General features: G+C 34.0%; 1 protein-coding gene across 4 annotated transcripts in view; it reads left to right on the top strand.

Moving 5' to 3' along the window:
- Positions 1 to 14,191, top strand: part of LOC306863335 (voltage-gated potassium channel KCNC1-like) — a 64,434-nt gene that overhangs the window by 30,581 nt on the left and 19,662 nt on the right. For all 4 annotated transcript variants that reach the window (XM_079406599.1, XM_079406601.1, XM_079406600.1 and 1 more), the window contains exons 3-4: positions 10,195 to 11,176; positions 12,255 to 12,443. In XM_079406599.1, the coding sequence (XP_079262725.1) occupies positions 10,195 to 11,176; positions 12,255 to 12,443 (1,171 nt within the window). The remainder of the gene's footprint in view (positions 1 to 10,194; positions 11,177 to 12,254; positions 12,444 to 14,191) is intronic.

Consider the following 14,191-nt stretch of genomic DNA (forward strand, 5'->3'; position numbering starts at 1 on the left):
CTGGAAATGGTTCTTTTAGACTATGATCTGTCCTGTGACAGTTGAGTTTGGCTCAATTATATCGAGATTCAGAGAAAATGGAGTGTGAAAATTGACATCAAATCAATCAAAATGAACTTTGAAGGCACTTTTCTCTGTTTAAGTGTTTCTGTTTAAGTGTTTCCTTTGTAGGGCACTGGAGTCGCCATGACACATTTAACAGGGAGTGAAGCGCTGATGTATGAGTTTGTGCAACTAACTGAAATAAGCTGAAGTGGAAGTACTAAAATTATTACAACTAAAACAGAAATGAATAAAAAATTATCTATCTATCTCAATTATTGATTAACATTTAATTAACACAGGCAAACAGGCAAAAAATGTTTTTATAGCAAATTTCAAAGCATTATAGACTTCATTTTCTGAATAAATGAGCAGAATCCATTATCCCTGTTGTGAATAAGTATCCTCACACAAGTACAGTATGTGCATACATGCACAGAGGCAGTGTTTGTGTGTTTGTGTTGAAGGTGTGCATGTGTCAGCAGAGCTCAGATGTCCCTTCATTCTCTAGGCAAAACACAGTGTCCCGGACTAAAGTGCCAATGTCACGAAAAGCTGCCCAAAGCAGTTTGTTTAACAGGACTGCTATGCATGGGACTCAGGCCAATATGCGCTCGGCCCGGCGAGAGGAAGTGTTCCGGGACCGTGCAGCCGGCAAACTGTTGATGGAGGCAGACTCCATGCCAAACACTATATGTGAGACTGCTCTAGATTAGTGTTAGACGCGACCTTCATGTCTGAGCTGACACGATCAAACATATGCAGCTGCAGACATAATGCAAAACATAATCCAAAATAAAATAGACAGTATAATGCAAGTTAGGCCATGGCAAGTTAAAACAATATATATATTTTTAAATCAGTTCAAGCTGTCTTTTACATCCTCTTTACATCCTGAATATACACAAACCTTATAAAATAAAGTCTAATTTTGCTATAATTCTGTATCGGAACACTAAGGGGTTGAGAGTTGGTTCTGATGTCAATCAGAAAAAAAACGTTCTTATAGAATCATTTCTGATGTCATAATGTAGTTCTGATGAAATCACAATGAGAATTCTTACTTTTATTGTTATTGTATTTACCTTTTTTTCTTTCTTTTACAATAAACCATACAACTTTGAAATAAAAGGAAATGAAAGCCTTGAAATAAAGCAGAAATAAAATAAATACTATCAGTTGAGGTACTAAAACTGACATAAAAAAATATATAAGGCTATGTTTAAATAAAGATATATAAGCTTTATAACTAAATCTATATAAAAAAATAAAGCTAAAAAACACCAAAACTGACAAAAGCACATAAAAAGTTAAACTAAATTAAAATAACTGAAAAAAGTGGAAGTGGAAGTAATGAAATTATTAAAACTAAAACAAATAAAAAATTTAAAACAACATTACTACAACAAAACTGACAAAAGCACATAAAAAGCACATGAACAATTTTAACTAAAATGAAAACAAAAATAAAATCCCATTCAAAATAGTTATAAATCTATATATGATTATATCATTAAACGGTGCATTTGCAAGTGTGCCAAAAATGTCTCCTATATATGGCAGGCAGATTACAAACAGGTGCCCAGTAAGACTTTGCAAATCTCTGCTTCTTCCCAAGCAATATGTCACTTGAAATCAAGCCACAAGCGTCACGTGATTTGTTTGTACCTTTTTCACACAAGCTGCCTGAGATTCACGGTGCTGTGTGCATGTCGCTCTTAGAAACAACCAGTTCTCCCTCTCTAAATTACAGCTGAAACAAAAAAGTATTTGGACATTTAAGCCACACTTAAAATGTCTGAATGTCAGTGCATTAGATAATAAAATAACAGAGCAAATGGCATCTGCTGCACAAGCTTTTCTCTTCACTAAAGCCAATTTCCTTTATCCACTGGTGTTTTATCTAATGCAATGGCATTCACACAAGTAATTGTGTCTTAAAGGGATATTCCACCCAAAAATGAAATCTGAAAGAGGTCTTTGTCCATGCCATGAAAGTCAAATAACATTGGATTCCACTAACAATTTTCAAAATATGATTTGCTCTGCAGAAGAAAGGAAGTCACACAGGTTTGAAATTACATATCAAATCATGTACAGTCATGGCCAAAAATATCGGCACCCTTGGTAAATATGACCAAAGAAGGCTGTGAAAATTAATCTGCATTGTTAATCCTTTTGATCTTTTATTTAAAAAATTCTCAAAAATCTAACCTTTCATTGGATAATAAGAATTTAAAATGGGGGAAAATATCATTATGAAATAAATGTTTTTCTCAAATACACATTGAACACAATCATTGGCACCCCTAGAAATTTTTATGAGTAAAATATCTCTGAAATGATCGCGAATCTCGAAACTGAAAGTAAAACGCGATCGTGCATTCCAAAGCAGGTTCAATGCCCCGCATATTAATAGCAGCTCCCTGATGCCCGCATTTTATTTACAGTATAATTACCCAATGATATAACTGCGCGAGAAAGTATTGAAATATATATTTTCCCTGTGTTTCCTTCCTGTGAGCTACTGACATGAGCCGCACTGTGAAACAGCCAATCAGAGCAGAGCTCAACATTGAGCCGCACTGTGAAACAGCCAATCAGAGCAGAGCTCAACATTGAGCCGCACTGTGAAACAGCCAATCAGAGCAGAGCTCAACATTATTATTCAGGACCCTTCCACATAAGTCAATAACAGACCGTTTCATTCTGGGGAGAAATCCTAGGGTTGTAAATGGACATGTAAAAGTGTTTCTGGAAAAATTCGGCAGTGTAATTTGGCAGTGTGATGAAATAATGAGTCAAGAGATGTTAAAAATCATATCTGATACATTGACTTGAGTTCATTAATCACACTGGAAATGGAACAGAATGCTTTGCATTGTGGGATACAGTACCCTGTATAGTGTGCCCTGATGCATACTACATTTTAGCAACAGTAGTACAAGACATTTTCTGTTGCTCCCTTAAATTTGGGATTCTCAAACTGGCATTTGTAAATTAATAAAAAGCTAAAAATTAATTCAACAATAAAAATATTTATTTTAAATTAAAATAATCTAAATGAAATACTTACTAAAACAATGTCATGTCATTTACATTTAAGAAAATGCTAATGTGCACTACTGTTCAAAAGTTTTGGGTCAGTAAGATTAAAAAAAATAAATTAATATTCTTATTCAGCAAGGATGCATTAAATTGATCAAAAGCGGCAGTAAAGACATTCATAATGTTGCAAAAAATATAATCTATTTCAAATAAATACTGTCCTTTTGAACTTTTTATTCATTAAAGAATCCTGAAACAAAATGTATAGTTTACACAAAAATATTAATCAGCACAACTGTTCAATTTTGATAATAATAATAAATGTTTCTTGAGCTGTAAATCATCATATTAGAATGATTTCAGAAGGATCATGTGACACTGAAGACTGGAGTAATGATGCTGAAAATTCAGCTGCGCATCACAAGAATAAATTGCATTTTAACATATATTCAAATAAAAGTCGGATATATTAAATTGTAATAATATTTTACTGTTTTTACTGTTTTTTTGGTCAATAAAAAATTAAAATAAATAAATAAATGCAGCCTTGGCAGGCATAAGAGACTTCCTTCAAAACAGTAAAATATCTCCAAATGACTCCAAGCTTCTGAATGTCTTAAAAAGATTTATTTTGCATGTTGTCTGAACTACTTTTATGGACCTCTTTTGGAGTTTGACACTCAGATTTGGTTCATTCATTAGTCTTCATATCCTGCTAAACATCTCTAGTAATATGAGTGTTGACATTAGTGTGAGTCGACGGTGACAGAATTGTTCATTTGGGCTGAACTATCCCTTTAACATCAATTTCTGTAGCGCTTTCTGGTGGAGATTACCAGAGCTGGCTGATGAAAGAAAGAAAGTAGGAAAGACTAGGGGAAAAAAGCAGGCTGGAAACAGGAAAGAACAGTGACGATGAGTGACTTTCACACATGCTGCGAGCGACTGAACGTCTCGCTCACTGTACGGTGCTGTTCTGTGTGTGAAAGCGTGTGCACACGAGTGTTAACGTGACTCTAATGACGTGCGTTTACTGCAGCACAGCTTCATCACTGTCTCCATGACAACCACTGTGCTCGCGATAGTGCAGACGCCTGCAGCAAATACCCACCGTAATGTGCTAATACCGGTTTTGACAGTGTAGTATGGTATGCCCTGTAGTGTGCCATCATTTTTGGACATGGTATTATGGTAATACTATATGTTAGGACATAATAGTATGTTAATTTGTTTTTTTAATATGATGCTATGGTAAAAGCAAATTTTTGGAAATTGTACTATGGTAATCCTATGTTTTTTGGACACTGTAGTATGTCAATACTGTGTTTTTGGAATATGGTGCCATGGTAATACCATATTTTTAGACATCGTTCTATGGTAATACAATCTTTTAGGACATCAAAATATGACAATACTATGCTTTTTCAATATGGTACTATGGTAATACCACATTTTAGGACTTTTTACTATGGTAATGCTATGTTTTCTAACATTGTAGTATGGCTATGTTTTTTTCAGTATGGTACCGTGGTAAAACCAGATTTTTGGACACTGTACTATGGTAATACTATGTTTTTGGACATTGAGGTATGGCAGTACTGTTTTTTTTCATATGATGCCATGGTAATACTAAGTATTTTAACATGGTACGATGGTAAAACTATGTTTTGGGATTTTTTTTTTATTTTATTTTATTATTATGCTATGGTGATACCACATTTTTGGACATGGTACCATGCTAATACTATGTTTGTATTCATTACACAAAATTCAATTTAAAAAAAATGCAGAGTGAACATTTATTTCTGTTATCATGATTAGGTTGTAAATTATATGATAATCTTATTTTCACATACCGCATATTGTTGCATATACTGAGCCTCATTCATGAAACACATGCTAAGTATTGCATTAACTGTTGCAATCAGTTCAGTGAATCCAAACAGTTTAAGATTGGATTCTTGAATTTGCGCAGCTTATGTATAATAAATTAGACTTTTTATTCAAAATAGTAGGCAGTTTACAGTATGCTGGTATTCATGCAAATGTGAATAAATATTGCAAAGACTGTAAAGAACTAGAGAGTGTGACTTAAACATGCAACTGGTTTGTTGACTAGTTCCCTCAATTTAACAGCCAATATGGAGCGTAATAGAGCACTGCTGTGAGAGACGGAGCGAGAAAGACACGCATGAGGAGAGAGGGGGACCTGGGCAGAGGAAGCTGGTTACTGCAGCAGTCTGTAACTAGGTCAGGTTGAAACTGAAGACAGAGAGAGAGAGAGAGAGAGAGAGAGAGAGAGAGAGGAGGGAGGCTTATGGGATGAAACAGGTATACTTAAAAAATAAATAAGTAAATAAATAAAATTTAAAAAAAGTTATGCGTTCATGTTCACCTGAGATCAGCACATGTCTTCTTCAGAGCTGTCATTCACATTATTCCCCCTCTTTTTTCTTTGTTTTCCATGTTTTGACTGCATTTACCTTGGTAAGATGATTTCATGCTGGAAATGTGAAAAAGAAAGAAATGTCTGCTCAGCTATACATATTGAAAATCACTTTAATACACTGTAAAAAATGGCATTGGATTTACTTCAAAACATTTTCCACTCTGATTGCTAGTAAATATCACAAAAAAAAAAATTGATGAATTTAATTAAATGGGATTTTTTTTAGGAGTAAAAATATTGAAATATTGTTTTCTTGTAATCATATTCCTGGTAGCATAATTCCAAATATTTCTTATCTTAAGATGGTTTTATCGTAAGTGATTATATATGCTGCAAATGTGAAAAAAAAAAAAAAAAAAAGGTCCAGAATTTACTTTCAAACTATTTCACAAAAAAAATGACAAAGAAACTGCTATTAGCCCTTTGAATTAAATGTGAAATTTTGAAGTAAATACTGAAATAATATTTTTGTAATCGTATTTCTGATTGCATGATTCCAAATATTTCCCTTTTTAAGATGTTTTACGGTAATTATACGTGCTACAAATATTTATTTCACTCAAAAAAAATGTACAGTATCTTAATGAAAAATTAAATGCAAAGGTTTACAAATGTCATAGAAATAGAAAAATATGTTCAGCACAGTCTGTAATGATAGAGAAACAAATATGCATGTGTTAGAGAGGGAGAAGGTTCGGTACACATCCTGGGCAGCCTGTGAAACAAAGCAGTCTTGGATGGAGGGATAAATGGAGCGAGTAGATAGAGGGGCGGAGTGGAGGAGAAGCTTTCAACCCTGTGTCCTCACTGCCTGGAACAGCTCATGCACATGAGTGGCTCTGAGTGTGTGTGTGTGTGTGTGAGATATATATATAAATACATGTTTGATCTTTCTCTGTTATACTCAGCAGGCAAAGGCTTGTGAATTTGAGAGAGAATTGCTTGCACAATTAGATGGTTGCATGAATATAACATTTTTGGCAGTTTTTGACTAAAGCTAATCACAACAGGGTAATTTCCTAACAGGTGTCACACACCAGTCCTGGACCTCTGAGCTTTCAGTGGCCTTTTATTCTGTGGGTTATATAAATTAGTGTGTAAAGAGAATTCAGGTGAGAGACTGTATGAGGCTAATGTAGATGTAGTTTTCTGTGTGTATGTGTGTATGTCAGGACCTAGTTTAGGTTCTGGCACACTTTGGAGTGGACCAAACACAGAGAAATGAGTTTCCAGAGACCAGAAGAGAAATTGATTATTATTATTATTATTATTATTATCTTAATTTGTCCAACTGTTTGTAGAAAGCAAACACACATTTAACATAAATATTACTGTGAATTATAATTAATACCTATATTTTCTATTATATTATATCATATTATTGTAAATAATATTTTATTAGAATTAATATTAATGTTTTAGAAAATAGTCACATTAAATCTAAAATACATTACAAACTTTTTTATTTTGATTATTTATGTACTGTTATTGTATTCAGTAATAATTTGAATTAAATTTTTATATTTTCAGTTTAATTTTTAGAATTAGTCATATTTTTTTGTCTTTTTTATTAGTTTTTTAATTATTTAAAAAATATTTTAAATAGTTCAAATTAAGTGTAAACTATATACATTTTTTCAGAGCTGTAGTAAGTGTTATTTTAGTATTATTTATATGCTGTTATAGTATTATTATTATAATATATTTATTAGTATTTTTAATTAGCAATAGTTCAATGAGAAATTGACACTTCACTTCACATGAAGACACATTTTAATTTGATTTTTTAACCATCTTTTAAAATTTCAATATTATCATGTTCAGAATTATTGGAAATTCATCCCTGTTTATTCACTTAAGTGTGATATTGTGATAAAACAAGACTAATATTTTATCTTTAAAATTGGAGTGTAATGTTTTACTCAGTAACTAAGCCGCCTTCCACTGAGTCCTTCTCTATAAAGTTACTTTTTGGATCATTTTTAATTGAATCTGCATTTCATTTCCTTACATTAGCACTGATCTGTATGTAAAGCTATGATACTGTATGAATCTGTTTACAGTAACATTTTGTTTTAGTCTTGGACAAATAGGTGTTTCGGGTGCATGTGATTTCACAAATATATAAAGCTATGTATAGTCATCATAGCTATTAAAACTGATCTCGTATACATGGCGATCAATGTCTAGAGAAAATAAAATGATGTCAAGAACAGAGCCCTTAATAAGCATCATTGAATGGCAAACTCTTACTTATGCTTTAGTCAATATACAGTACAGCATATAACTTACAGTACTTGTGCATTAATTGTAACTTCTTTATTATATCATTTTCATTTTCACAAAAAAATATTATTTTATTATAATACATTTTATTTGTAGAATCCTACAGAAAAAAAGATTTAGATATTACATTTTATATATTATATTCTCTTGGTGCAAGTCTAAGTCTAATTTACAAGTCAGTTTTATAAACTTTGTCAAAAAGCCAACAACTGCATATGTAACGTTTTTTATTTCTGATGTTGCAATTAAATTTTTTATGAATCAAAGTTAAGTCTCAAGTCTTTTTGTGCATTTTGAGTCCAAGTATCTGTGTTTTCATTAATCGATATATATATATATATATATATATATGATTTAAGATGAAAACCTAAAATTTTAAATGTTGCCTTGAAGTAATAAAACATGTTTAAGTTGGGGTACTACATAAATAAATATAAAATAGATTTAAATAGAAATATAGACAACAAAAACTATTCAAAATGACAAAAGCACATAACAACATTACCAAAACTTAAACTAAAATTAAAACAATATATATACACTGTAAAAAAAAGAAAAGTTTAAGGCAGCCAGCTTCAGCAGATTTTTGAGTTTTCTCAACTTGTAAATTTCCTAAAAAATAAGTTGAGAGAACTCAAAAAACAGCTGAAGCTGGCTGCCTTAAACTTTTAAGTTGGCTCAACTTTTTTTTACAGTCTATAAGTTAATTCAAAATTAATACACACTAATGCTAAAATACCACTGGTGTCTACCTAATGCATAAATGTAAATGTTATATAATAATATATAATGCATAATGTGGGTTCCAGCACAATGGATACCTCTAAATGAAACAAGGTTGTGGGTTTGCGTCCTGCCGGTATGCCGTAGTGGTTAAAGCTTATGGATGGATACTTCCGGATGCTGGTTTGGGTCATTAGCTATTAGTATAGTGTCCTTGAGCAGGGCACTTAACTTCAGGTTACTCCGCAGGGATTATGTCTGTAATAAGTGTACCATAAGTTCCTTTGGATAAAAGCATCTCCTTACCGGAACAATGCATGATTGTTAATTCAAGTTTATTTGTATAGAACTTTCACAATACATATTTGTTTCAAAGCAGCTTTTAAAATTATCAAGTTATCAATCATACATGAGTCAAATTAATGTACATATGGTAGTCATTTACAGCTATGATATAATACGTGTTATACGGTTTGTTAACGTCACATAAGATAAAATAACTAATAGATATCACCATACTTCCTCAGTTGATTAATTCTATTGAGAATTAAAAACATTCTTTGTCATCCAAGTTTTCAAAAATGTTATGTTTAAATATAACAAGGCATTATGTGCAGTAATTAAATGAACACTAGTTTGAATACATTTCCAGGAAATAAATCTGAACATTGGATAAAGCCAGGTTCAAAAGTTGTTTCATTTTGTTGACATATTACAGTTAAATGTTTTTACTGAGGAGATTTTGGATATCTCTTATCACTCCATAAATTGGAAAGTACTGTCAACAGCCAGAAAAAAAAGCATTTTCGCCATGTTTTAGGAATAAAATGTTGTAAAAAATCAGGCAAATGATAAATGAACAAACCCATCTGTAAAATCCCTCAGAATATAGATAGGAATAATACTGTTAAGTTTAGTATATAAGTGCTGCTGAATTGCAGTAGAGATGAAAACTAATTTAAAAAAGATGGCCTTTAAAAATAAATATGGTGAAATGTACAGATGCAAATGTGAAAAACACCAAAAAATACAAAGAAAAAAACAATCAAATAAATGCTTAAGAGTATTTTGGATGTTTTCTTTTCACTAGTCATTATGAAAAGCCAAACAGCCGAAAATCTCAAATACTCAAAGCCAGAATTTTTTTTTAAAATAAATAAAAAATCTCCATGTTTTTTTAAGTATAAAATTTTGAAAAAATTAGGTGAATGATAAACTAACAAACCCCTCTGTGAAACCCCTTAGAATATGGATGGAAATAAAACTGTAAAATTTTGGAGTAAGTGATTCTGAAATGGAGATGAAACTCGTTTACAGAAAACAGCCTTTAAAAATAAGTACTGCAATTTAAATCTAGGTGCAAATAAATATAGTAGTGCAATAAAATGTTTATAAAATTGTATGTTTTCTTTCTACTAATCCCAAAAAAATCCCAACACATTATAAAAAGCCATCTAGCCCAAAATCTCAAAACTGAGCAGTGCATGAAAAGAAAAGACTTGTATTTTACTTGTAGTGTCTTGCCTAAAGCAGACTTAACAAATGTTGAGTTACAGCTTGTGCTTGTAATATTGAACAGTTTTGTATGTTGATCCATCATTTTTGGTTACCCCTGTTGAACTCTCTCTCTCCTTCTTGTTTTTCAGTATGTGGCGTTCGGATCCCTTCTGTTCATCCTCATCTCCATTTCCACCTTCTGCATGGAGACGCACGAAGCGTTCAACACCATCTACAACAAAACGGAGAACGTGACGGAGGGGAACGTGACGAGAGAGGAGATCGTGTACGAGGTGGTGACGGACAGCTGGCTGATGTACGTGGAGGGAATGTGCGTCATCTGGTTCACCATCGAGGTGTTCACGCGCATCATCTTCTGCCCCGACAAAGCAGAGTTCTTCAAGAGCGCGCTGAACATCATCGACTTCGTGGCCGTCCTGCCTTTCTACCTAGAGGTCGGTCTGAGCGGACTCTCCTCCAAAGCAGCAAAAGACGTGTTGGGCTTCCTGCGAGTGGTGCGCTTCGTCCGAATCCTGCGCATCTTCAAGCTGACGCGCCACTTCGTGGGCTTGCGCGTTCTCGGGCACACACTTCGCGCAAGTACCAACGAGTTCCTCCTGCTCATCATCTTCCTCGCTCTCGGTGTCCTCATCTTCGCCACCATGATCTACTATGCCGAGAGGATAGGAGCCAGTCCGGACGACCCTACGGCGAGCGCACACACCAACTTCAAGAACATTCCCATTGGTTTCTGGTGGGCCGTGGTGACCATGACCACCTTAGGCTATGGAGATATGTATCCAGAGACGTGGTCGGGCATGCTGGTGGGGGCGCTGTGTGCCCTCGCGGGGGTGCTGACAATTGCCATGCCCGTCCCCGTCATTGTGAACAACTTCGGCATGTATTACTCTCTGGCCATGGCCAAGCAGAAGCTGCCCAAAAAGAAGAACAAACACATCCCGCGAGCCCCGCAACCCGGCTCGCCCAATTACTGCAAGCCGGACGCCCTCGCCATGGCCACGGCCTCGCCCCAGAGGATCCTGGGTAACGTGCTGGGCGGCGTGCTGGGCTCGAGCGGGGTGACCAGGGACTGTCCTCTAGCTCAGGAGGAGATCATAGAGATTAACAGAGGTGAGAGACTGAAGGGATACACACAGATGTTCATATGCACAACCAAAAAGTCTTTCACTGACTAGTTTTAAACTCATTATGGTGGACTCTGTAAAGTTTTGGATATAAGGAGCTTCAACAATATGGTCAAAAATTTTATACTTTAAAAATTCAACTCAATTAAAAATACAATTTAACCATTAAAGACATCTGAAGATAACCAAGAGATGCTTTGGAGTGGTGTGGGGAAAACATCTTTGGGTGCGTTAAAAACACTACAATACAACATACGGTCCTTACACTGTACAACAGCATGTGTATTTGTGAGTGCAAGTGTTTTTTTCCAGATGGACTGCTCTTCCTGCTAATGTCATGTCTATTATCAATTATTCATTGTTTTTTCAACCTGGAAGTCTCTAATAGTTCTATAGGGTCACTATAATTCTACATACGTTCTAAAAGATACAGGACAGAAAAAGGACAATGCATAAACCTTTTTCTTAACTAGTCTATCTATATCATCAGCTTATCTTGATGCCATCATATTATTTCCAGATATATGAGCTGCTTTGTAATTCCTTTGTTTAGGACATGATTGGTAGTTTCTCTTTTAGGAAGAGCAGTTACTAGCTGTTCTTTAACTTGCGTTTTACAAGCACATTTATTATTTGTTTATAGTATTACTTAGATATTATTATAGTTTTTATTAGTATTTTGATTCACATTATTATTCATTGATTAATATTTTTTGTTTTATTTACAGTTAGTAATTTCAGTTTTTCAACTCAATGTAGTTTTGTTATACATTTTATTTCTGCTTGATTTTAATTAACAATAGTTTGTTTCAGTTACTAGCCTTGTTAAAGAACAGTGATTCAATACCTTATTCACTGATACAATGCTAGATTTTAAATACTTTTTTAATGTCGATTTATGCACAAGTCACTGTTTTGAGTCGGACCATTTCAGTGAATCAATTGAATCAGTTCTCAGATGATTTAATGGTTCAGTTCTCAAATTCAACTCCCTGACTCAAGGAACGAAAGTCATACAGGTTGAGAATGACATGACGTCTCTCTCTCTCTCTGTTCATTCATAGACACGAAGCAGAACGGTGACGCAGCCAGCGCCGCTCTAGCAAACGAGGACTGTCCAACAATCGATCAGGTTCTTAGTCCAGACGAGCGCAGCCCGGTGGGCCAAACACAAGAACGCTACCAGCAGGACAAAGCCTGCTTCCTCCTTAACACGCGAGAGTTTCGACCCACTGATGGGAATGTGCGGAAAGGTACGTTTTAGGGCTTCTGCATTCGGGTTACACACACACACATTCACACTGTCGTGCAGTGAAGGGAACATCAGTCTCGGCCCAGATAGACGTATTAGATCTTACAGATTTAGTTGCACACACAAGTGTCCCTTAACAATGTTCCAAAAAAGCAGTTTTACATGCCAATCTCACGCCATCTCTTTCGTGCCCATCTCTCCAAAAATACAGATTACATAACCACTGAACATCGCAGGATGTTTTCACGCTTGGTTGGTTTTACAAGAAGTCCGGCTTACATGTCAAGTCAAGTAAAATGTATTTATATAGCGCTTTTTGCAATACACTTTGTTTCAAAAGCACATTTGCAGAAAATCATGATGTTAAGGTTTATATTTACACAATATTTACATCTTAATATCCTAATGCTTTATAGTCAAATTATACAATAATATACTTGACATTTTACCAATTTTTCAAAATGAAGCGAGTTTATGCTTAACCATAGAAAAACATCTGAATGAATTCAAAGGGAAAACAAGATTATAACATTCTTGTTTTAAGCATAAACCCACTTAATTTTGATACTTTTTTCAGAAAACAAGAGACGGAATAAACATTTTTGTTGGTTTGGGAATTTTTAGACATCTATAATTGAACACAAGACTAAAATGCAAAATAAGAAAATATTTTTTGCAGTGAAGTTAAGAACTGCTGTTTGCAAATATATAAACCTTTTATTTTATAAATATATATATATATATATACTTTTTGTTTTAGGAATGTGACTAGGCTTACACATATACACATACACATATATGATATACCATAAACCCATTTTGAGACTATTTTAGCTCCATATTTATGGGTATGGGAGGACATGAGCAGCTTATGTTTTTTAAATGCAGATGTTAATAAAATAATTTATTAATTATTAAATAAAAAAATCATATTTAAATATACAGAATAAGAAAATAAATAAATAAATACTAAACAAATAAAGATTATTAAAAAATCAATTTTAACTACACATATAAAGCATTTAAACGGACCAACTCTGGTGTGTCAATTTGAGAAAATCATTTCAGAAATGTATTAATATTTTAAAACAATAATTACATTAGATTTAAATGTGAAGTGCGTAATTTCTGAACCAATAGCGGCACCAAGTGAAATTGCAAAAGTCTTGACCAGCAAACAGATGGACCTGCCCCAAACTTAGACCACTGGTTGAGCCAATGCTAGTGAATGAGCACTAAAATGGGTCAAAATGAGATCCAAACCCACGTTTTAGGCCAGAAACAATGTGAACTGGTTTATTTTTTGGTCCACCTCAAGGAATCTACATTTGGTTAGTTTAGGATTCAAGTGTGAAAACATCCTTAAAAACACACTGGAAAATCTTTCTTTTAACTTTTTTCTTTTTCTCTCCTATTTTTATCTTTTCTGTCTTTCTCTATTTATGTTTGGTGGTTCTTTGCATGTCTATTTTACTCAATTCTGTTTCTTTCCTGACATGCACTATCCTCTTTTTACCCTCTATTCTTCCATTCTCTCAATTTTTTTTTTTTTTTGCATTGAATTTTCCTTGATCCTATTCGTCTTCGTTTCAGTGACAAACCTTCTGTTACACACGACATCTCACAAAACTTTGTGACCCTGCACTGTCACCTCCAACAGCCACAAAAATCTCCTCTCTACCCATAAAAACAAATGACACAAACAATGTCCAATCCATGCACGTGCAATTCTCCAAACCCAGTTTTTCC

The sequence above is a fragment of the Barbus barbus genome, assembly GCF_936440315.1.
Source record: "Barbus barbus genome assembly, chromosome: 44".
Classification (NCBI taxonomy): Eukaryota; Metazoa; Chordata; class Actinopteri; order Cypriniformes; family Cyprinidae; genus Barbus; species Barbus barbus.